At 37.6% G+C, this 24820-nt stretch overlaps 2 protein-coding genes and 2 long non-coding RNA genes across 6 annotated transcripts in view; 2 read left to right on the forward strand and 2 right to left on the reverse strand.

Annotated features, from left to right (window-relative positions):
- Positions 1-17862, forward strand: part of LOC127952643 (uncharacterized) — a 41284-nt gene extending 23422 nt beyond the window's left edge. The window contains exons 2-3 of one of the 2 annotated variants that reach the window (XR_008153014.1): positions 17252-17413; positions 17737-17862. This is a non-coding gene — a long non-coding RNA (uncharacterized LOC127952643). Of the gene's footprint in view, positions 1-17024; positions 17187-17251; positions 17414-17736 lie in introns of both variants that reach the window. The other variant, XR_008153013.1, reaches the window with a different exon arrangement.
- LOC127952629 (uncharacterized) overlaps positions 1-24768 on the forward strand; it is a 66678-nt gene extending 41910 nt beyond the window's left edge. The window contains exons 3-5 of one of the 2 annotated variants that reach the window (XR_008152994.1): positions 24301-24450; positions 24511-24570; positions 24631-24768. This is a non-coding gene — a long non-coding RNA (uncharacterized LOC127952629). Of the gene's footprint in view, positions 1-24300; positions 24451-24480; positions 24571-24630 lie in introns of both variants that reach the window. The other variant, XR_008152993.1, reaches the window with a different exon arrangement.
- Positions 1114-14291, reverse strand: LOC127952562 (gastrula zinc finger protein XlCGF57.1-like). The gene is made up of 2 exons (XM_052551184.1): positions 13959-14291; positions 1114-5172 (listed from the first exon to the last, which is right to left on the reverse strand). The coding sequence occupies exons 1-2, from the start codon at positions 14095-14097 to the stop codon at positions 3977-3979; spliced, it is 1335 nt and encodes a 444-aa protein (XP_052407144.1). The 5' UTR covers positions 14098-14291; the 3' UTR covers positions 1114-3976.
- Positions 14953-24732, reverse strand: LOC127952525 (gastrula zinc finger protein XlCGF57.1-like). Its single transcript, XM_052551050.1, has 2 exons — positions 24212-24732; positions 14953-20555 (listed from the first exon to the last, which is right to left on the reverse strand). Exons 1-2 carry the CDS (start codon positions 24678-24680, stop codon positions 19015-19017), a joined length of 2010 nt encoding a protein of 669 aa, XP_052407010.1. The 5' UTR covers positions 24681-24732; the 3' UTR covers positions 14953-19014.
- Positions 24769-24820: the final 52 nt, after the last annotated feature.

Below are 24820 nucleotides of genomic sequence, written 5' to 3' on the forward strand. Positions count from 1 at the left end.
TATTTCTGAAGCAAAACAGAACATTTTAATGAACTGTAATGCTATATGAAAGCAAGACAAAAAAGGTTTATTCATATATTGTCATCCTATTAAACTGTTGGAATAAGACATATTTTGTTGTCAATGCCACTTGTCAATGCTTCAGGGGAATATAAACTGGGGTGTGGGTAGTTTCTTGAGCACATCACCTTCAGGGATAACCCCTTCACTATTTTCTTTAAATGTGTGTGTGTGTGTGTGTTAGAGAGAGAGACAGAGAGAGAGAGAGAGAAATAGAGAGAGAGAGAAATAGAGAGAGAGAATGTCTTTTTCTTGGCGAGCATGATTTCACCAAGTAAAACATGTTCCTGGATCAACATCCTTGTTGATCCAGGAATAACATTCCAATCAACCAATCAGAAGTGAGATATAACTTTTCAAGGTCATTCCAATCAACCAATCAGAAGTAAGATATAACTTTTTTGTTGGTCTCCCGTTTATAAGTGCGTGGCGTAATGGGTTTTTGTCTAAAATTAAGAATGCCACATAGTTTAAGTGCTACAATGCAATAGTGCAATGTACAATTACAAATTAATAATGTGTTGAAAATAATCATAAGTGGAGGTGAGTAGTGCCACTGGCACAACTTAACCCAGGCCCTTTGGCACAAATCACCCCATACCCAAAAATTAGAAAAACTAGCATGATCCAGCAGTTAAGAGCTAACATCATGCTAACTGTATAGACTCATTGTGTAGCCTGGTAAAGCACTAAAACATGTGTGAAATGTTTTCAAACTTCTCTAGAATTGTTCAGATGCTACAATCAAAAAACCTTGATAATAGAAATTTTACTTTTAAAGGAAAAAAACTGTTTTTTGAGCTAAAATATGATTACCATAAGTCTCTCTTCTTTGGAGGATGAGTAAAATGGATGGCTTTTTAAAATTATGTGGTCACGTGACCAATTTCTTCAATGGTTTTCCAGAAACAAGGGGTGGAACTACTTCCCCCCCCCCGGCACAAATCACCCCACTTTCCCCTAAACGGAACGATAAAATAACGTTATTAACCGGTTAATGGCCATTTCAAATTTTCAATTCTGTTCAGAACTAAAAAAATTCATTTAGTTTCTGTTTCTGTTCCTGTCAAAATATCGTTCGTTTCCGGTTTTCGTTTCCGTTCCTTGAACCGGTTCAGAGCCCTGGTGAAAATACATTGTTTGTTGTGAAGTTATTCCCCCTGCATTAATCCTACAGAAGACATAGAAGATATTACATACTATATATCCACAACAGTCCTGCAGGAAATTCCTGCAGGTATTCCTTCAGGAAAATGAGCTGAAAATCCTGTAGGAAATCTGCATAAAATTCCTGCAGTATTCCTGTAGGTTATTTTTGTAAGGGTTTATTAAACTGAATTAGAAAACCTACAAAAATACAAAACACATACTCCTTTTCGATGGCATTTAATGTTATATCAGTTAAAATCTATGAATTAAAAGTAGATTTATAGCGCTTACCTTTTCCTCCGTGTTCATCCACTGGAAGCTGACCGTTACAAAATGACAGCCGGCACGCGCACGTCGCACACTTTACTCAGAAAGTGACGTGCACTGCTAGTTTAAGGTTTAAATGTTAATTTGTCCCGTAATCTCTTTCATTAACAAACATTAACACCATTTGCTAAGTAAATTGCTTACTTGTTTTGTTCTTAAACTGATGGCAAATTAGTCCACTAATTAAGTGTTTTCTTTCTATGAGGGATAGCCACTGTAAACGGAAAATGCGAGGCAGTCGCCACGCTCCTGACACGCAGCAGAGACGCCACGCAGCCAGTGTGTCACCGGCCTTAAAGTGCAGTTTTTCTGGGTTACGTTCATATTCTGCTTGTCTGTCTGCTTTAATAAATTTAAAAAAAAAATATTGGGGAAAACTGTTGATAGATGGCTAGGATAGAAGTTAAACTTTGAAACTAGTTATCTTTTTTTGCTCAAGCGTTTTGATTATTAGCTGTTTTAGCAGATACTGCTTTTAAGTAAAATATGAAAACTATAGATTTCAGGAGGAAAACACTGGAAAAGTAATCATTTTATGTAATCATATTTTGTCTGGACCTCTGTTTGGAAAATACAGAGGCCATGCCTCTCAGAACATTAATGAATACCCCTAACTTTTATCATAAAGAAATGCTTTATTTGTATGTTTTTGTAATATCTGTGTCACATGTTTCCTTGTGTCAAGGTAGATTGGGGTCTTATTATAGGATTTTATTACAGAAAAACAGTTTTAAACAGGGTAATGGGTCAAAACAAACAAGTAACAGGATGTACATTAACCTTACATTTTAAGACCTTTTTGCTTTTTTACAAAGATTGTAGAATAGATTTTGTCTATAGCCAAGATTTCAATACTTGATGATCGTGAATGGGATTTTTTTTTTGCGAGTCATTAAGGGCCGGTTTCCCGTATGGGGAAACCTGGATTTATTGATTAGCTTTCTCACACATGGATTACAATAGTCTCAGACTTGCACTAGTCTAGACTTTAACATTCAGATTTCTAGAAGTAGGATTAGACCTAATTCAGATCTAAATGAAGTCTTAAATTAAACCTGGACAGAAGCCGGTTTAACCTCAGATTAAAAACTTCTTGCCTCAAGGCTCACGTCCACAGTAGCAGAAAATGGATTACCTCGACTATTTCAATGACAATCAGAGACCACCACCAAGACCAGAAAGAAGGTTGCTGAAAGACGGGAACAACCCACCAAATGATTTTGATGATTTACATTTTCTTGACCGTTTTCGTGTGTCAAAGGAAAATACAACAGAAATAATTGGTTTGCTCCAGCCCAAGCTTTCAGGTGACTTAGTCAGGGGCACCCCTATTTCTCCTTCCTCACTGTTATAAAAAAAACTTCCTAATCATCCGGAAGAAGGAGGCGGGAACCGGCGCACAATCAAAATGAAATTTTAATAACTCCAAATAAACACAAAACAGCAGACCAGCCCCTCACGGACGACTGGTGCGCATAAATAAAAATCAAAACATAAAATATTGCCCAGGCCTGGTCCTCTCTCGTCCTTCACAGCCGTCGCTCCAGTTTTATATCCTTCCATCTCCTACGTGGGACTCGAGACAGGTGGTGGGGCGCAGGTGCAGCGCATCTCCAATCACTACACCTGGCCTCATTCCCCGTGCCCACGTCTCTCGGCCCCGCCCCACTCGTCATATACCCCCATCGCCCCTTGCAGGCCGGGGGGTACCCTCGAGACTGCGCTCTACTCCCCCCCCCCCTCCCTCCGGGGGGGACCGCTCACGGGGACCTGCGGGAACCTGGGGGTAGGACAGACGAGGCGAGAGAAAAGGAGATGGAAGGAGGAGCGACAGGGACGAGAGAGGGGAAAGAAAAAAAAAAGAAAAAAAATACGGTTCACAGACGCACTGCTGCTCGGCCCTCCACCAGCTGGGTGATCTCCTCCACGGTGCCTGGCGGTGGCACTGGACGGCCCTCGGCGGACGGCACGACACTCCTCCGCCGCCCGGTGGACGGCTCCTCTGGTTTTGGGCAGCCGGCAGGAGTCCCCCGTTCCCTGCCCCTCCGGATTCCATCACGGACGGCAGCCGCCCCTCCATATCGTGGGCTCGACCGTCCCCGGCAACTCGCTCCAGCCCACCGCCTCGAGCACATACCTCGCCAGCTCGAGGGCACCGCGGATTCACCACAGCGGCGAGGGATCTTCAGCAGTGTGTCCCTCCTTCTCCCGAAGAATGGCTGCCACATTCCCATCAAGTGTCCATCTACAGCAGATGCTGAGGAATTCAGAAATCGTAAAAACTGGTTTTCTATAAATGCACTCCAACTATGCAGTTCTCCAATATTGTTGCACGTTGGAAAGGTTCAACTCATGACTCAAGGATTTTCCACAACTCCTCTTTGTACGGTCAGTTTGAAACAAGACAACAGATTAATCCAGATGATACTGCTTAAATGCATTACCGTTTCAAGTTTGATGAAAAGGCAGCATCAGAAGATGATCTACTTATTTTGTTTTTTCTGTGAATGTTTTTTGTATGTCTGTGTAGAGAAGATGATTGACTGAAACACTTCCCACATTCAGTGCAGTGATACGGTTTCTCTCCGGTGTGGATCCGCTCATGTGTTTTCAGATTTGCTGAATGAGTGAATCTGTGGTTGCAGTGTGAACACTTGTAAGGTTTCTCTCCAGTATGAATCATCTCATGTGTTTTCAGACTTCCTGACTGACTGAATCTCTTGTCACAGTGTGAACACTTGTAAGGTTTTTGTCCAGTGTGGATGCTCATGTGTTCTTTAACATGTACTGATTGTGTGAAACACTTCCCGCACTGATCACATGTGTATGGTTTCTCTCCAGTATGAACTCTCATGTGACCATCAAGGCTAGATTTGCATTTCAAACTCTTTCCACAAAGATCACATGTGTACAGTTTCTCTCCTGTATGAACAATCATATGTGCCATAAGACTTCCTTTTGCTGCAAAACTCTTCCCGCACTGATCACATGTGTACGGTTTCTCCCCAGTGTGGATCCTCTCATGTGTTTTCAGGTGTCCTGACAGACGGAATCTCTTGTCACAGTGTGAACACTTAAAAGGTTTCTCTCCAGTGTGGATGTTCATGTGATCCTTAAGGTTTGCTAAGAGTGAAAAACTCTTTCCACATTGATTACATAAGAACAGTTTCTCTCCTGTATGAACTTTCATATGTGTCACAAGGTTTCCTTTTTGTCTGAAACTCTTTCCACACTGATCACATGTGTGCGGTTTTTCTCCAGTGTGTATTAACTTGTGTTTCTTCAGGCTTCCTGACCAACCGAAACTCTTGTCACAGTGTGAACACTTGTACTCCTTCTCTCCAGTGTGAATGTTCATGTGTCTCTTAAGGTTTAATGATTGTCTGAAACGCTTCCCGCACTGATCACAAGTGAATGGTTTCTCTCCAGTATGAACTCTCAAGTGAACATCAAGTTTATATTTGCGCGTGAATCTCTTTCCACACTGAGTGCAGGTGAAAGATTTCTTGGCTCCTCTTTTCTTTACATTTTTCTGTTTGGTTTGAGAGCAACTCAAATGTTTTTCTCCAGTTTTGACATGATTTTTCTCTTGAACTTCATTTAATTCTTTGTTCTCCTCACTTTCTTCAATAAACTCTAAAATAAAAGCATAAACAGTTCATTTGTCAGTAAGTTGGGGAGAAAAGAGATCCGTAAAAGTACATAAAAATGAACCCAGTTGTAATGGAGTAAAGCCAATTTCTATATAAAATGAAGTTCCTTTTGATGCAGTTTTACAAATCAAACCTCCCTGAAACTTTTGAGTTACAATGATATTCCAAATGTTAAAACATTATAGACACAAACCCCATGTTTCTGTAAGGAGAAGTATTACATATCTTTGATCATCTTCACAATTATCTAACCTAGAGGGTTCTGTGACTGTTTGTACAAATTGTGTCGGACTGGTCCAAATGCTACTCTATATATATAGACACATATGGAATGATGTTCTGGACATTATTCAAAAGGAATTGCAAATTGTTAACGTTTACACAGAAACCTGTCAATCAAGGGGTGAGGCCATTTTATTGGGCGTGTTTGCATTGGGAAGTGATGTCACTCACAGTCAACGTTAATAAATAAATAATTAATTAATTAGTGTGGACTTTGTCATCTAAATACTTAACCAATAAGGTTAAGGATGTGTCTTACAAATTACTTCATCTTTTCATAATAGGTAAACACAGGTCACAAGTTAACATGGTCACATTTCCTTGATTCAGCAGCTGCACGATGTGACGCCGAGAGTCCTGTCTTGATATCTGGAGCTGATTCGGTGTAGATCGGTAGCTCGGTGGTTCGTGACTGTTGTCTCGCTGCACGCAGTCTTTTAGCGCGTGTTCAAAACCCGCACCAACACAGACGTACTTTATTTTTATTTTTTTGTTTATCCTAAATACTTCAGCCGCGAAACTGGCAATCATACTAATAACTTGTAATCTTTACAAGAATATCTGAATCATGCAATGAGCAAGTCCGTGTTTATTAAACAATTAATATCGCGTCAGTTTGTGCTTTCAGAATCGCCGAATCTACTGCCGTCGTTCCAGCACATGTGCAATGGAGACCAGGAGTTGGTCACCAGATAACACTGTAACCAGTTGAACCGTAACACCAGGAAGATTAGGCAAATAGACTGGTGACGTAGGTCTGCACGCATTTCTCAATACAAAGTACGCTGATTTTGGACTTGCATCCTCAGCAGTTCAGAATTTGTGGATTCGACTCGGGAGTGTGATGTCCGCAAGGATGCAGTTCCGGTAATTCTGCAAACAGCAGCGTACTTGATAAAATGTCAGCTCGCTTTGACTACTGCAATTTTCCTCACTGTATATTTACAATAAAATGAAAAAGGATATGAAATACCACTGCCTCCTTTCATTTTTCATTTAAACAATTACAGCAGCAGAAATGTACTTAGTTCAGGGAAATGTGTATATATACAGTCATTACAAATGAAACTAAATATTATATCAATTGCATCTTTTATTACCGTCGTGAGTGACGTCACTCACTTCCCAATGCAAACACGCCCAATAAAATGGCCCCACCCCTGTCACTTTATTGACAGGTTTCCGTGTAGACGTTGGAAATTCAAATGCAAAAAGAATTGCAATTCCATTTGAGTTTTGGCAGTTTACATGCACAGTGCAGAGAGAGTGAAAAGGCAAATGTGGTAATTAATATTGCTATTTAAATATGACAGGCTCATAGCTTGTAAGATATGGGAATCACAATAACAAACGGATTTGCATTTCCATTTTAAATTTGGCAGACACTGTGTTCACTTAAACGAAAATGCAAATGGTAATGCGTGATTTGCATTTGGATTATGTCACATTTTATGCGTCAACAAATTGAAAACGCAATTGCAAATACAATTTGCAATTCCTTTTGAATAATGTCTGGAATATCATTCCATACACACACACACAAATCAAACACATGGCAGCAACTAACAATCTAGATGTGGTGAAGAGGACTTGCTGAAGTTCAAACTGAGCATCAGACTGGGGAAGAAAGGGGATTCCAGTGACTTTGAACGTGGAATGGATGTTGGTGACATACAGGCTGGTCTGCGTATTTAAAAACTGCTGATCTGCCATCTCTAGGGTTTACAGAGAATGGTCCGAAAAAGAGAAAATATGTGTGGCAGTTGTTTACAAAAATGCTTTGTTGATATCAAAGGTAGGGATGTGCGATATCTTGTTGTTTGCGATATACCATTTGAAAATTCTCCTCACAAAAAAAAAAATTTGTCTCCTCACGATAACGATAAGTCTAGTTGATGACGTAGTTTTGTACGCGTGCCCGATTCACTATTCATGTGCGGACGATGTTAAGCGAGGAGCTACCTCCACAATTTGGAACTGGTTTGGTTACAGAAAATCAGATGAGGAGCAAACTACCGTTATATGCAAAGTTTGCAGAAAATGGCCATTACAAAGAGTGGAAACACGTCCAATTTGTTCCACCATCTGAAACACAAACACAAACCAGAGTATGAAGAAACTCAGAAGATACGCGAGGCAACAGAGGCGAAAACTACAAGTGTAACGTTACCTAGGGGTAAGAAAATTCCCACCCAAATGAAAATTGGCAGCGCATTTGCTAATTGCGTCCCTTATGATAAGTAGGCCTGGCACGATAACAAATTTTGCTGAACGATAAATTGTTCAAGAAATTATCGCGATAAACGATAATATTGTCATTCTAAAAGCAGTTTCAACCACTGATCTATAATATAGATCAGTGGTTTCAACTAATATAATGATAATGGCATAATGACGCAGGTACACCTTTTCAAAGATCAATAAACGTATTTTATTTTATGGCAGATTCCGAGCAAGAAATACCAACATGTAGACTTTGTGTGGCTTAAAATTAATTAATTTTTTATGTTATATTTATATGCCTGTTAGGGATGCTCATATTGACCGTTTAACCGTTAACTGAAAGTAAACATTTCGACCGATGAAGGGGCTGTTGACATATCACGTCTTTTTTTGTGTTCAAGTTCGTTATTTCAAATGCGGTATGTGCGCTTATAATGGAAGAGACGCGCTTGTTTTTTCTAGTCATGTCCGCACCACATCTAGTAAAATACATCTCAGAATGACGCAAGCGCATTAGCTCATGTGACAAGAACCAACTCAGTCAGCTTCCTTCGGGTTGAAATTCCCCATTGTTTTTGAAAAATGGGGTGCACTGAATTAAACAACTACCTGCATGGGCCACTTGCAGATGGTGAAAGCAATACACTTACATGGTGGAAGGTACATGAGGCGAATTTCCCTAACATCAGTCATTTGGTGAAAAAGTACTTGTGCGTCTCCGCTACTAGTACACCCTCAGAGAGGGTGTTCAGCGCTGCTGGAAATGTAGTGACATCCCAAAGGTTTTTTCTAAAACCAGCTATACAGTGGATATGTTGGTCTTCTTGACCAAAAATCGTGAGGTGTGAGCCCTGTTCTTTTTTTGAAAGCTACTGAATCACACTAGTATGTGTGTTATACTTGCACTACCAGACATGTTCATGTCCGCCTCATTTCTACATTTTGCAAGAGTATATCAGTGTTTACAGTTTAATTAAACTTATTTAAATTTAATTTATTGATTTGTTTTAAGTTATCATCTTGTTTTGCAATATTTTGTAAACTATCTGAAGACATAGTTGGGATTGTTACTTTCTGATTGTGATTGCACTATTTTTACAATTTGTTCCATGGGATAAGAGTATTGAAAATTTAACTACTTAATTGGTGGTAGCATGTTCCATTTACGTATTATACATTCTAATAGAGTGTCTGTCATTGACCGTTTTGTTTCACACTGAACTTCTTTACTTTATTAGGTTACTTTAACATGTTTGGTACTTTATCAGGATTTATTAGCAGTTATACTCTGTTGTAATTTTGAAACAACTGAAGACATGGTTGGTGATTGTTACTTTTGCTGTTTGCACTATTTTTGCACCATGAGAGTACAAATAAATACAGAATCTGTTTACATTTTAAACTTGTAATTGATTTGAATTATTATTGTGTAATTGTTATTGTGTGATTTTTTTTTTTCAGCACAGTCACTGGAACACAACTTAAACATAACATAATCTGATATTTTACAGAAGAAAATAATCTATCGTCATTTGTATCGTTATCCATATCGCCCATTCCTAATCAGAGGTCAGAGGAGAATGGCAGACTGGTTAGAGATGCTAGAAAGGCAACAATAACTTATGCCGCGTTTCCACCGCAGGAACTTTACCCAGGAACTAGGGACTTTGGCCTGGTACTTGGTGTGTTTCCACCGCAGGAACCAGGAACTAAATAAAGTTCCGGGTAAAAAAAATGCCCCCCAGAAAGTCCCTTCTGGCGAGGTATAATGCAACAAAGCTACGCACAAGTTTCCACTTTTAAGAGGACGAGTGACAGACACATGCTCAGTAACAGAAAGCACGGTTATTTTCAACCGCGTAAAAGAAACAATATGCTAGGCCTATTAAATGACCATGGAGCTAGCAGCAGCATCATCACAACCCGCGGCCTGTCACGAATTCAAATGCGTCCCACCATGCTGAACACAATAAAAAAAAAAAAATCCCAGTTTTACAATTATTATTATTTTACAATTATATACTATTACAATTACAATGATATATTATTTACATTAATTTAAACATTTACTTAAGAAATATCATCGTCATGGGAGAGTGTGTGCGGAGGCTCTGAGAGGACGAACGCGTACCTCACATTTTTTTATGACCGTGCGGACAGGTGCGCGTGGTCAGTAGGCTTCAAAAGCACAATTGCACATGTGGAGGCAGTGTGAAAAAGCCCATTGCTACTCGAACCTGTGCAACCCGCTTGCACTTGGACTTGGACCATAGTGCGGCCCAGTGGAAAAAAAGGTTGAGAACCACTATAACATAACGGTTATGGAAATTAGAACGACAGTACATTGAATAAAATTGCAATGAAGTTACAAACGATCCACATCATTAAAGAGAATAAGCTCCGAAATATATAAAATAAATAAAAACGAGGATCAATCCGAAACTTTTCAAGTGCGACAATAAAATTAGCCTACACACAATCCACAACATAATTAAGTTGCAAAGAGCATAGGCTCAAACATAAAATAAAATGAAAGAGGATGCATCTGGAACTTTTCGAGTGCAGTGCAAAATTTGCTCAGCCTGCAGCGAGAGCAAGATTTCTTCAAGATTTTTTATTTGCTCATTTTCTTTCTCTATTCTCTTCGTCTCTGTTGCCTCCAAATCCTCACTCTCTCTTGGCCACTCTCCTCCTGACTAACAACTTTATCATAAGATGTCCGACTTGACAGTTTCTCTGATTTCAGCCAGTTAAGCATATTTATAATATATATTATGGAATGAATGAAACGAGTTGGCACGCATATAGCCTAGCCTGCAGTACATAAAAGAAGAACAGTGCGTTTCCATCGAAAACTAATAAATTGTAGTTTTTTTTATTTAAAATAAAAGCGATTACAAAGGAAATGTTTACTGTTCATGTTTTTTTATTGTATGGAAAAATCCCATTTAAAAAAACAGACCGCCATGACATTTTTCCTCTCGCGCACCCCCTGGTGGCAGCTCGCGCACCACACTTTGGGAATCCCTGATATAATTCATTCATATAATCATACTACTCTGCGAGCTGTGAGCACGTGAGACTGTTACTGAAAACGGTGCTTTATACTGGACTGGACAGTATTTATTTATCGCAATTTGATCAAATACAGTTTTAATGATAAAAGATGAAACATTAATACTAACTGTGAGGAAACTTACAGTGTTTTATCCTCAAACCGGTGATTGTTACATCCCTATTCTAAAGCAGCAGTTCTCGATCCTGTTCCTTGCAATGCTCTGCATCTCTCTCTCTCTCATTCAGATTGTCAGATCAGCTCAAACAAACTGTTCCTTTTATACACTTACTTTCAAAAAGCAGTAAGAAGCATAATACAAGCCCGATTCCAAAAAAGTTTGGAGACTACAAATTGTGAGTAAAAATGTATTTACAAAATACCATAAACTTATATTTAATTCACAACAGAATATAGATAACATATAAAATGTTGAAAGTGAGACATTTTGAAAAGTCACGCCAAATATTGTCTCATTTTGGATTTCATGAGAGCTACACATTCCAAAAAAGTTGGTACAGGTAGCAATAAGAGGCTGGAAAAGTTAAATGTACATATAAGGAACAGCTGGAGGACCAATTTACAACTTATTAGGTCAATTGGCAACATGATTGGGTATAAAAAGAGCCTCTCAGAGTGTCTATCAGAAGTCAAGATGGGCAGAGGATCACCAATTGCCCCAATGCTGCTGCGAAAATTAGAGTCAAGAACCGTTTCTGGTGGACACGTCCGATTCGAGAACCGATGATTTGATGATTGATTCTGAACTGATTCTGTGAATCACTTCAGAATCAACCAGTTCTTGACTCGAGAACGAGTCAATCTTTCATTCATTATCTGGCTCGGTGTTCATCTTCATTTCTCTCTTCACAGCAATTCAGTTAGTGTAATGTTTGAGTAAATTAATTACTCCGGGATATTGGTTTATTTTAACTCAGAGGGAGTGTCAGCCACATTAAAAAAGTTAACAGCTTAAGTTATTTGTGGATTAATGCTTACGCGAACCATTTAAAACGATTCAGTTTGATTTGGTGAAATGGTTAAAGAAGATCCGGTTACATCGAATGATTCATTCGTGAACCGGATATCACAAACTGCAACGTTTTGAATCGTCTCACAGCAGACTCGGAAGAGAAGACAATGCTGAATGAAGTCATAGTTTTTGCTATTTTTGGACCAAAATGTATTTTCAATGCTTCAAAAAAATCTAACTGACCCTCTGATGTCACATGGACTACTTTGATGATGTTTTTCTTACCTTTCTGGACATGGACAGTAGACCGTACACACAGCTTAAATGGAGGGACTGAGAGCTCTCAGACTAAATCTCAAATATTTTAAACTGTGTTTCGAAGATTAACGGAGATCTTACGGGTTTGGAATGACATGAGAGTTATTAATGACATCATTTTGATTATTGGGTGAACTAACCCTTTAATGTTGTGCATTGCTTATCAAGCTGCGTGTAATGAAGCTGAAGAGCTGAATGGACACTGCTAAAAAGTGCTGCCAGCTTATTCAACACAGGGAAACGCATTATATATTCAGATAATTATACAACATAAATATAACATTACAACTTATATACATTCAAAAAGACCCATAAGCACATGTGAACTCAAACTAAGTTGCATGCTAATCAGAATGTGTAACTAACAGCGTTCTTGGCTCTTCCCGGCAATATATTTTGCATTATTCAAGAACACTTGAAAAATGTCCACGAAAATGTTTTGGTGCTTTATAAGGTTTTTGTGCCTTTCGTGGGGCTCAACAATAACACAATAGTATAAGCACAATATCGGATTTGGATCTGTCTCGTCTGACCGATACCCGATCTGCAGAAAGTGCCAATAACAGAGCCAATACAGAGTATCGGACTGTTAACGACGACAGCAAAACAAGAGGGTGAATGTGAGCACTGGAATAAAAGTTAAATGCGCCATCAAAATAAAAGTCCCGCCTCAAACACATCAACCAAGCAGAAAAACATATCGGCCAGTGCCGATTTTGAAAAATGCCAAATATACCACTACTCTCTATATTGATACATCAATTTATATTGTCAATGGTTTTATGTTACATTGTCTGGAGATTTTTTTAGGTTTATTTAGTTACCAAATTTTGTTTTCATTCTATTCATATTGAAGGGGCAAATTATAATCTGTTGATATATTAAAATGAAAACATTTACATGTGTGGAGATTTAATTTTACATAAAGTTTAAGTAAACAATAATATTTTCTATAAAACACATTTATATTTATTTAATAAAATGTTTGAATGTTATAAAATATGTAAATGTATAGAAATTTTATATACGTACAAATATACAGAAATGTAATGTGTTAACAAATATTGCAAATTAATATATAGACATATATTGCAAATAATACATTTACATAGTCTGATATCTAGATTTATTTACATGTAAAGGATATAAATACATTTAAATATTTCCAATAAATATATATTTATTATATCTTTTAAATATTAAAAAGTGGCTAAAATCAAATATTGAAAATTTTAAATGTATTTCAAAATATATTTTAATTTAAGATATATATATATATATATATATATATATATATATATATATATATATATAAATCAATTTATTATTAATTAATATATTTCAATCTATGTGACTTCTGTATGAGTAATATGCTGGATTTATCCTTTTCAATAAAAATGGTCTAAAGGCTGAAATGCTGTTCCATAAATGTTTTTGTGTGTGTGTGTGTGTGTGTAAACCTATATCTTAACTGTCAATCATGTAATTTTATGGTTCAATACTGTATGTTACCATAAACATTGTCCAAAACTACTGATAGTGTTAAATTTACTAGCTCTTAAAATGCGTCATACATCACTTTAATTATTATTTTAAATTCTGCAGATACCATAGACAGTGAAATAAAGTTAATTCTTTCTAATTCGTTGATGTGTGTTAAAAATATTTCTGATTAACATTTAAACTCCTATCTGATATATATGTATATATCATTATTATTATCTAATTTTGCGGGCCCTGATATATTTTTTAATCACTATCTTTAAATAAATTACTAATGTAAAGTTTTGGGCATATGGCACTCATGTTAAAATAAGCATGATTACAATATTTACAAAAATAATCGTGATTTCGATTTTTGCCATAATCGAGCAGTCCTAGGAAAAAACTCTAGTCTAGATGAAGAATAAACACAAACCTCCTTGTTCCTCGTGTTTTATTCTCCATGTTTCTGGTTCCTCCTGTTTAATTCTCCAGGTTTCTGTTTCCTCGTGTTTTATTCTCCAGGTTTCTGTTTCACTCGTGTTCTCTTCACTCTCCACTTTAACAAACATCATCTTTACAGCAGCAGATCTCAGTTCAGATGATACTCCTCCAGATATTCCTGCTTGCTTTAAAACTTAGTCACGACTGTGAGGATGAAAATATCAAAGGTATTTATTGACCTGATTCAAAAATAAAATTCTACTTACAGAAACCATTCTAACCGATTAACATCCCTACAAAACAACAGAGAGCGCGGTGAAACTAATCTTCTTCCTCTGTGGTTTAAAGGTGTTTGGCAAACAGAGTCTGTGTTTAGCGCCAAACGCTGGACTGGAGAGAGAAGCGACGAGAGGAGGAAATTTATTACTCCGTGCGTGTGTTTAGTCTCGCGCATGTTATCTTGGTCTTCCTGAGTGAGAATTTGAGGAGAAAAACGAGCTAATTATTAGTGAAATATTTCACTGAAAATCACACAACGTTGCAGCATGTAAATCTGGATTAAAAATAAAACCCTCAAAATTTAAACAGGTTTAGCTGTTTATATTGTCTAATTCAAAACAGTATCAGAATATCCTTGTAAACACATAACCGACTGTGTCGATATTCTGATATTGTTTTGAGTTCAAGAAGAATTCCAATCACCCACAAAACTCCTGGTCCACAGCCAGGTAGGGAAAGGGCTCTATTTGGATTTTTTGTGATGTATTCATAGCTATCAAATATATGTAAATGACATAAAAAAGCCAAATAAATATTATAAAGTAAAAGAAACACAAAAATTCAAATGAAGATACACCCCAAAAAATACTTAAGTACTTTAACGAAAGTGAAGTGACATACAGCCAAGTATGGTGACCCATACTCAGAATCTGTGCTCTGCATCTAACCCATCCAAAGTGCACACACACAGCAGTGAACACACAAACCACACCCGGAGAAGTGGGCAGTCATTTATGCTCAAGGGCAACTAAGCTTTTATTAACAGAAAATCAAATAAAACGGGATAAAAGGTGGCCAAAGGGGAAGAGTGTCCAAAATAACAGAATCTGGTGTCCTCGTCGTGCTGCAGGGTTCGTGAGGGTCGGGCAGTGTTCATGGAGGAAGGGTCCAGGTAAGGGGCGGAGTCCGGCGGCCGCATGCGCTCCCCTCTTCAGTCCGGTACGCGAGGGGCGCCGGCTTCCTCTAGCGGCCGTATCACTCTCGTTGGCCGCGGCGCTGGCAGGGGATGGACGGCCCAGCATCCTGGCCCGTCGGCCGTGTAAACGGGTGCGGTTCTCCTCCGGATCGCGGGACCGGCAGCTCACGTCTCTTGTGGTGCGGGAGTCCCTCAACGCACCCTTCCTGGACCCACGAGGACACCAGAATCAGAATCAGAATCAGAATGAGCTTTATTGCCAGGTATGTTTACACATACAAGGAATTTGTTTTCGTGACAGAAGCTCTGCAGTACAACAGAATGACAGCGACAGAACATAAAACACATAATAAAAGAATAAAAAATACAAATAAGTAGATAGTGAATGACAGTATACAAATGACAATTGTAGGCAGGTATATTACAAAATGAAGTTATGTATGTACATATATATTGTGTGCAAAATTTAAGTGTATACTAAGTATGTGTGTTAGATAAATAAAGTGTGTGTGTATATAAATATAAAGTGTAGTGTGTTCGCCGTTATTATCAGCTGTTCATAAGATGGATCGCCTGAGGGAAGAAACTGGTCCTGTGTCTGGTTGTTCTAGTGGTCAGTGCTCTGTAGCGTCGACCAGATGGCAACAGTTCAAAGAGGGAGTGTGCTGGATGTGAGGGGTCCAGAGTGATTTTGACAGCCCTTTTTCTCACTCTGGATAAGTACAGTTCTTGAATAGATGGGAGAGTTGAACCGATGATTCGCTCAGCAGTCCGGACTACCCTCTGTAGTCTTCTGAGGTCAGATTTAGAAGCCAGTGTGCAAGCACGGGGAAGAGACCGGTCTCCTGAGGAGAGGCGCATTGGGCTTTTAAACAGCGGTGGTGATGAGGCTCCATTTCCTTCAGGTGTGCCCCATTACACGCCACCAGCCCTGACTCGTCCAGCGCCCCTCCTCTCACACACCCACTCCAGTCGGGAGCCTGGTGAAGGGCGGCGATTTAGGACGGGGATGCCGGTTACAATCAGGGAGGAGGCAGCTGACTCGTCAGAATATATAGATATATAAAACAAAAAATGTATTTTAAACTGTAAATATGCTTCCACTATTCGAGCTCGCCGATTGGTTTAAGAATGAACAGATCATTTATCTTAGATAATTTTGCTGCATAAATGGCTGTCAACAGGGTTCCTGAAAAGAACAAATGGACATGTTTCTCCATCTACAAGTAGGCCTGACACTGAAAAGAATCAAAATAAATCAAAATGAAAATACAGTACTGACTACAGCGCATGTGTTTGTTTGCTCAGAAGTCTTATCAATTGAATTTTGAAACGGAACAAACTACGACGGCACTTGGGAGACTAAACACAGTGAATATTTGTCCTAACTTATCATAAAGAAATGCTTTATTTTTATTGTTTTGTAATATCTGTGTCATATATTTACTTATGTGTCAAGGTAGATTGGAGTCTTATTATAGAATTTGATTACAGAAAAACAGTTTTAAACAGGGTAATGGATCAAAACATACAAGTAACAGGATGTACATTAATCTTACATTTTATCACCTTTTTTACAAAGATTATAGAATAGATTTAGTCTATAACCAAGATTTCAATACTTGATGATTGTGAATGGGATTTTTTTTAGCGAGTCATTAAATTACTTGAGACTTCAAGACTGGACTCAGACTCCAGCGACAAAGACTTCAGACTTGACTAGGACTCTAGCGATAAAGACTTCAGACTTGACTAAGACTCCAACGATAAAGACTTCAGACTTGACTAGGACTTCAGCGATAAAGACTTCAAACTTTACTCAGACTCTAGCGATAAAGACTTCAGACTTTACTCAGACTCTAGCGATAAAGACTTCAGACTTGACTAAGACTCCAACGATAAAGACTTCAGACTTGACTAGGACTCCAGCAAAAAGACTTCAGACTTGACTAGGACTCCAGCAAAAAGACTTCAGACTTGACTAGAACTCCAGCAAAAAGACTTCAGACTTGACTAGCACTCTAGGTTAGACACTTCAGACTTGACTAGGACTTCAGCAATAAAGACTTCAAACTTTACTCAGACTCTAGCGATAAAGACTTCAGACTTGACTAAGACTCCAACGATAAAGACTTCAGACTTGACTAGGACTCCAGCAAAAAGACTTCAGACTTGACTAGGACTCCAGCAAAAAGACTTCAGACTTGACTAGGACTCCAGCAAAAAGACTTCAGACTTGACTAGCACTCTAGGTTAGACACTTCAGACTTGACTAGGACTTCAGCGATAAAGACTTCAGACTTTACTCAGACTCTAGCGATAAAAACTTCAGACTTGACTAAGACTCCAACGATAAAGACTTCAGACTTGACTAGGACTCCAGCAAAAAGACTTCAGACTTGACTAGGACTCCAGCAAAAAGACTTCAGACTTGACTAGGACTCCAGCAAAAAGACTTCAGACTTGACTAGAACTCCAGCAAAAAGACTTCAGAGTTGACTAGGACTCCAGCAAAAAGACTTCAGACTTGACTAGGACTCCAGCAAAAAGACTTCAGACTTGACTAGCACTCTAGGTTAGACACTTCAGACTTGACTAGGACTTCAGCGATAAAGACTTCAGACTTTACTCAGACTCTAGCGATAAAGACTTCAGACTTTACTCAGACTCTAGCGATAAAGACTTCAGACTTTACTCAGACTCTAGCGATAAAGACTTCAGACTTTACTCAGACTCTAGCGATAAAGACTTCAGACTTTACTCAGACTCTAGTGATAAAGACTTCAGACTTCACTCAGACTCTAGGTTAAAGACTTAAGACGTGACTAGGACTCCAGCAAAAAGACTTCAGACTTGACTAGGACTCCAGCAAAAAGACTTCAGACTTGACTAGCACTCTAGGTTAGACACTTCAGACTTGACTAGGACTTCAGCAATAAAGACTTCAGACTTGACTAGGACTCCAGCGATAAACCCTTCAGACTTTACTCTGACTCCAAGTTAAAGACATGTGAACATCTCTCATCAAACTCAATCGAAAATAAAATTAGATTAAGCAGACCTAAATTACAAGAGCGATTTCACTTCTAGATTGCAAAATAACAAAAAACACATCTCAATATTATCTCATGTAGAAACATTTGGCAATAAACAATTAGCTTGATAATGTTTATGTGACAATAATAAATTGTGTTTTTTTAATATAACCAGCATCAAAAGTAGAACAGTTAGCAATAGAGCTTATCATTACTACAGTCTTTTGTAATTTAGCCCCAGGACTCCTTTAAAACCGGGTTTAGGTTTCCATTAATACTTACAAGAGAAGCAAAGAAGGAGCAATCACAAGTCTACATGACAGTTTTTCTTGCATTTGCATTTCCAAAATACATATTAAGCAGAATAACTTCATTTTTAAAATAACAAAGAACAATTAAAAAATTAATCTCAGTCTCTCTTAAAGTGTTATAGTCCCTTTTTCAGCTTCCTGATCAAGAACAATTTGTGAAAATCTCCTTTAATTCATGAAAGAGTAAGCAAACCACAAGTGACACACATGCATTATAAGATAATTGACCATAACATGAAACTCATTAGAAACAACAGTGATATCATTAATATCATGCAGCAAAATGATACGCAATAATAATATATTTTGACATTGGTCTTTGTGGAGTTACTCCTTCTTTGAGTTGAACTGAATCTCAGAGTTCATCTGCTGGTTTTGAAGATTAACTTTATTCACTGTGATAACTTGATTCACTGTGATAACTTTAGATGTTTCGTTGTCATATCACTCATAACGACTGGTTAGAAACAGATTAATCCAGATGATCCTGCTTAATGCATAACCGTTTCAAGTTTGATGACAAGGCAGCATCAGATCTGAAAGTGCTGGATCTGAAGATGACCTACTTACTGTGTTTTTTGTGTGATTGTTTTTTGTATGACTGTGTAGAGAAGATGGACGACTGAAACACTTCCCACATTCAGTGCAGTAATACGGTTTCTCTCCAGTGTGAATCCTCTCATGTATTTTCAGATTTGATGAATGACTGAATCTGTGGTTGCAGTGTGAACACTTATAAGGTTTCTCTCCAGTGTGGACCATCTCATGTGTTTTCAGATGTGTTGACCGACTGAATCTCTTGTCACAGTGTGAACACTTGTATGGTTTCACTCCAATGTGGATCCTCTCATGTTTTTTCAGGTCTCCTGACCTATCGAATCTCTTGTCACAGTGTGAACACTTGTAAGGTTTTTCTCCAGTGTGGATGCTCATGTGTTCTTTAACATGTACTGATTGTGTGAAACACTTCCCGCACTGATCACATGTGTATGGTTTCTCTCCAGTATGAACTCTCATGTGACAATCAAGACTATATTTGCATTTCAAACTCTTTCCACAAAGATTACATGTGTACAGTTTCTCTCCTGTATGAACTCTCATATGTGCCATAAGTCTTCCTTTACCTGCAAAACTCTTCCCGCACTGATCACATGTGTACGGTTTCTCTCCAGTGTGGATCCTCTCATGTGTTTTCAGGTATCCTGAATGACTGAATCTCTTGTCACAGTGTGAACACTTAAAAGGTTTCTCTCCAGTGTGGATGTTCATGTGTACCTTAAGATTAGCTAAGAGTGAAAAACTCTTTCCACATTGATTACATATAAACAGTTTCTCTCCTGTATGAACTCTCATATGTGTCATAAGGTTTCCTTTTTGAGTAAAACTCTTCCCACACTGACCACATGTGTACGGTTTCTCTCCAGTGTGGATTAACTTGTGTTTCTTCAGGTTTCCTGACCGACTGAATCTCTTGTCACAGTGTGAACACTTGAAAGGTTTCTCTCCAGTGTGGATGTTCATGTGATCCTTAAGGTGAGTTAAATGTGAAAAACTCCTTCCACATTGATTACATAAGAAAAGTTTCTCTCCTGTATGAACTCTCATATGTGCTGTAAGGCTTCCTTTTTGTGTGAAACTCTTCCCACACTGATCACATGTGTGTGGTTTCTCTCCAGTGTGGACTAACATGTGTTTCTTCAGGTCTCCTGACCGACTGAATCTCTCGTCACATTGTGAACACTTGTAATCTTTCTCTCCAGTGTGGATTTTCATATGTACCTTAAGGCTTAACGATTGTGTGAAACACTTCCCGCACTGATCACAAGTGAATGGTTTCTCTCCTGTATGAACTCTCAAGTGAACATCAAGATTATATTTGCATGTCAAACTCTTTCCACACTGAGTGCAGGTGAAAGATTTCTTGGCTACTCTTGTCTTTAAATCTTTCTGTTTGGTTTGAGAGCAACTCAAATTTTCTGAAGTTTTGACATGATTCTTCTCCCGAACTTCATTTAATTCTTCGTTTTCTTCATTTTCTTCAATAAACTCTAAAATTAAAGCATAAACATTTCATTTGTCAGTAACTTTGGGGAAAAAAGAGACACGTAAAAGTACATAAAATTGAACACAGTTGTAACAGAGTAAAGAATCCACTTTTGCTATTTTAACGATGGAAAACGATCTGTGCACTGGGGCACGTTTGGAATGGGTTTTCCCCATTCTCTTAATGAGTAATGGGCGTAACGTTCAATACACCAATCAGAGTGTCTTCTTCCATTTCCTTTAAGAGTGAGATGGCGGATCGCTATTTACATGGTGGAATTTGTTGGCGGAAAAGCTGAATGATTCTATTCTCGAAGAAACCGATCTGCTCCTGTGCGAAGTTAAAGCACACAAGCAGATCTACGGGACAAGCAGGAATCCACCAAAGCTCCAAGCGATGAGTCAGTTAATATATATGTGTGTTTATTGGCACAATATATATATATATATATATATATATATATATATATATATATATATATATATATATAAAATGCAAATAGGTAGCCTAATTCTAATACATGCAATGACTATCCATCATTAAATTTTTATATTTATGTAGCCTACACAATAATATTGTTTTACACTGTAATCCTTTTGTTCTACCAGCGCGCGCTCTTTAAATAAGATAAAAATATTGCTCCATTGACTTTGGACTAGGTTTGAGTTGGCCTATGGCGCAGTCTATTTTCAGGTCCTTAAAATAGCAATGCGCCAGCAATAGCCTACACCTGAACACACCTCTTTTTTTGACCTGCACGTCCATGGGCGCACAAATGGGTGCAAATTCATTTGCTAATTAAACAACGTGGCACTAGACGGGACAATGCAAACAGCGCTGGACTGAAACTTATATTTAATATAATCTTAAATTTAATATAATCTTTAATCTTATATTTATATTTTTTTTCCATGGCACTAAAATGCTCTCGTATGGTTCAGCAAGCACTAGGACAGATTTAATATTTAAACGCAACGCATCTGTAAAATTAATTACTATAATTAACACGTAAAACAAACAGGGTTCGGATAATGTATGTTTTTGTTGATTAATGCACATTCTGGATTCCCAATACATTAGGACTTCAGCAATGAAAAAAAAATACATTAGGACTTCAGCAATGAAAAAAAAAAAAATAACGGGTGCTGATAGCGCACAGGCATAGGTGAGACCAGAGGCCCGTTCTTCGTACGTCGCTTATTACATCCGATATCAAATGACACATCCAAGATGATATCATCGTGCTAATCCTGATCCAGATAATTGGCTTAAAGGGGATATTTATCGATACTCGAAACCATGATCAGCAGTGCAGCGATTGGCTGGTGGCAAGACGCCAATATAATGACGTCATATAATTTAAGACAACAACTAACGAAAAACTTGACAAATTCCTGGACTTTTATAAGGAAATAGCCAAGCAAACACAACTAAAGAAATGTTATAATAGATACATGAAACAGATAATAGATACATGCTTTTATTTTTATTTTATTTATTTTTCACGATTCCCAATTATTTAGATTCGCAATTTATAATAGTTGGCCAGTCTTTACATTTTTTATTTCAATGTAGAAATTATCTATTCATTTCATTTTATATTTGGACAGATATGTTACGTGACCGCATTAATGAAAGTTTCTTAAGGGTCAATATCATGTTATCTGCATCTCCTGCACTCTTATAATAGCAGTCATCACTCAAAATAATGCACGACTCTATTATCTGTATAGCATGTGTGTAAGACTCTAATACAATTATGAAGTAATAATTTTATGACAAATAAATATTTCAGCGAGTAAAACTGGCTGTGCCTATAGTAGGACTATAGTTATGGACTACACAGCATTTTTATATTATTTTTAAATATATTTTTAAATGATTATTATTTTAAATTATTGTCCCTGGATCAGTACGATACTCTTGTAATAAAGTAGCGGTGGTAGCAGACATATCTTGAGGATCAGTTCTGGTTGAAAAGAAGCGATCTAATCCTGTTTACATGAAATAAGCTGCTCCCGAGCAGGTTTAAGCTTACGGACCTGTTGCTATGACAGCAGCTCTGGGATGATCTTCGAAGAACCAAAAGATCACGCCAAATCGTCAACATTCAAATCCAGCTAACTGAGTTAGCGACATACAAAGAACAGGCCCCAGAACATCACACACTGATATAAGCTTTGCCAGTGTAAACATTTAAGAGCCAGAAGACATGAGCTTGTGTGCGCAGTGAAAAGATTTGTGCATGTGTTCATCTGAAGCGTGCCAACCTGTGCCTCAAAACACACACAACATTAAGCTCTCTCTGAAGTATTGTTTAAATGGACAAATTCATACAAAAATGTTCCCGTCTTGGTAAGTATACTATAGCAGACATAGCCGGCTGAACATAATTACAGTGTCTTAAAGTGACAGCACTTTCTTAATATTAATCAAACAGCAACAACATAGAAATCACTAACTGCTCTTGATTGGAAAGCTTTTACAATTTTAATTAAGATTCATATTTAATTTATAGAAAATCACTGTTCATTTTATTAGAATCTTTATTCCATTATTTGTGCTGTTGCTTGTAGTTAGATTATTTTTATATTCTTTATTTTTATTTAACAGTATAGTTTTCCCCTTAACATAGCACATACCAAATTGTACCAATTGTAAGTGGGACCATTCCACCCCAAGTGAGTAGTATCTAACTTAAAGCCATAAAAAGTTTTAAATATGTTAAATGGTATAGGAAAAGTCTTAATTATAATTTCAAGAGGTCTTACAGTTGGGGACAGAAGGACAGCTGGATCAGACTTCAAAAGGCAATGATGTCATTGAATAAATGAGAGTGCTGCAGTTAAAACGCAGGGCGGATGTCTTTATTTTAATCTAACTGAAGAAAACCGACTGTCCTCAGAAATGTGTAGTTACCATTTTTATTTATTTAAACCTATAATTCCTGATAAAGCAACATTTATAAGTGCAAATTGCTGTATGTACTGCTGTTATCGGGGAAACTGCAATATTCCAACAACCACCTCATTGCAAAAGAATGAATTTGCATTTCCAACATGCCTTTCTTGCAGTTTATATTCAGATCAATGCAAATATCAACTTATGTTTTCATGCAGCAAACAGTTGTAAATGAGAAAGAAGTTAATATGCCTTCCAAAAATCTAAACAATTAAGATGCTTAATTTATCCGTTTTCATAAAAATGGTCTAAAGGCTGAAATGCTGTCGTATAAGATTTTTGTTTTTGTGGAAACCTGTATCTGAACTGTAAATCATGTAATTTTATGGCTTAATACTGTGTTACTATAGACATTGTCCAACACCACTCATACGGTGTTAATTTTTACTTGTGCAGCTCTTAAAATGGGTCACAAATTGCCTTAAATTTATTATCTTTTAAATCTGCAGATATCCTGTAAATACTGAAATAAAATTCTTTCATATCTGTGATATTTTTTTATTATTTATTTTTTTAGCAAGCCCTGATATATATTTGAAACTCTATCTTTAAATAAATTACTAATATAAAGTTCTGGACATATGGCACTATAATCATGTTAAATATCAGATATTGACCAAAATAATCGGGATTATGATTTTTGCCATAATCGAGCAGCCACAGCAAAAGCTGTAGTCTAGATGAAGAATAAATACAAACCTTCTTGTTCCTCCTGTTTAATTCTCCAGGTTTCTGGTTCCTCGTGGTTTACTGTCCAGGTTTCTGGTTCCTCGTGTTTTATTCTCCAGGTTTCTGGTTCTTCGTTTTTTATTCTCCAGGTTTCTGGTTCCTCATAATTTATTCTCCAGGTTTCTGGTTCCTCATAATTAATTCTCCAGGTTTCTGGTTCCTCGTGTTTTATTCTCCAGGTTTCTGGTTCCTCGTGTTTTATTCTCCAGGTTTCTGGTTCCTCATAATTAATTCTCAAGGTTTCTGGTTCCTCATGTTTTATTCTCCAGGTTTCTGGTTCCTCGTGTTTTATTCTCCAGGTTTCTGGATCCTCGTGTTTTATTCTCCAGGTTTCTGGTTCCTTATTTTTTATTCTCCAGGTTTCTGATTCCTCGTGATTTATTCTCCAGATTTCTGGTTCACTTGTATTTTCTTCACTCTCTTCTTTAACCAACTCCATCTTCACAGCAGCAGATCTCAATTCAGATGATAATCCTCCAGATATTCCTGCTTGCTTCAGAACGTAGTCAAGACTACGGGGATAATAGACTATTACAGGTATTTACTTACCGATTCAAAAACGGTATTTTTCAATTTACA

The sequence above is a fragment of the Carassius gibelio genome, chromosome B3 (genome assembly GCF_023724105.1).
Source record: "Carassius gibelio isolate Cgi1373 ecotype wild population from Czech Republic chromosome B3, carGib1.2-hapl.c, whole genome shotgun sequence".
NCBI lineage: Eukaryota > Metazoa > Chordata > Actinopteri > Cypriniformes > Cyprinidae > Carassius > Carassius gibelio.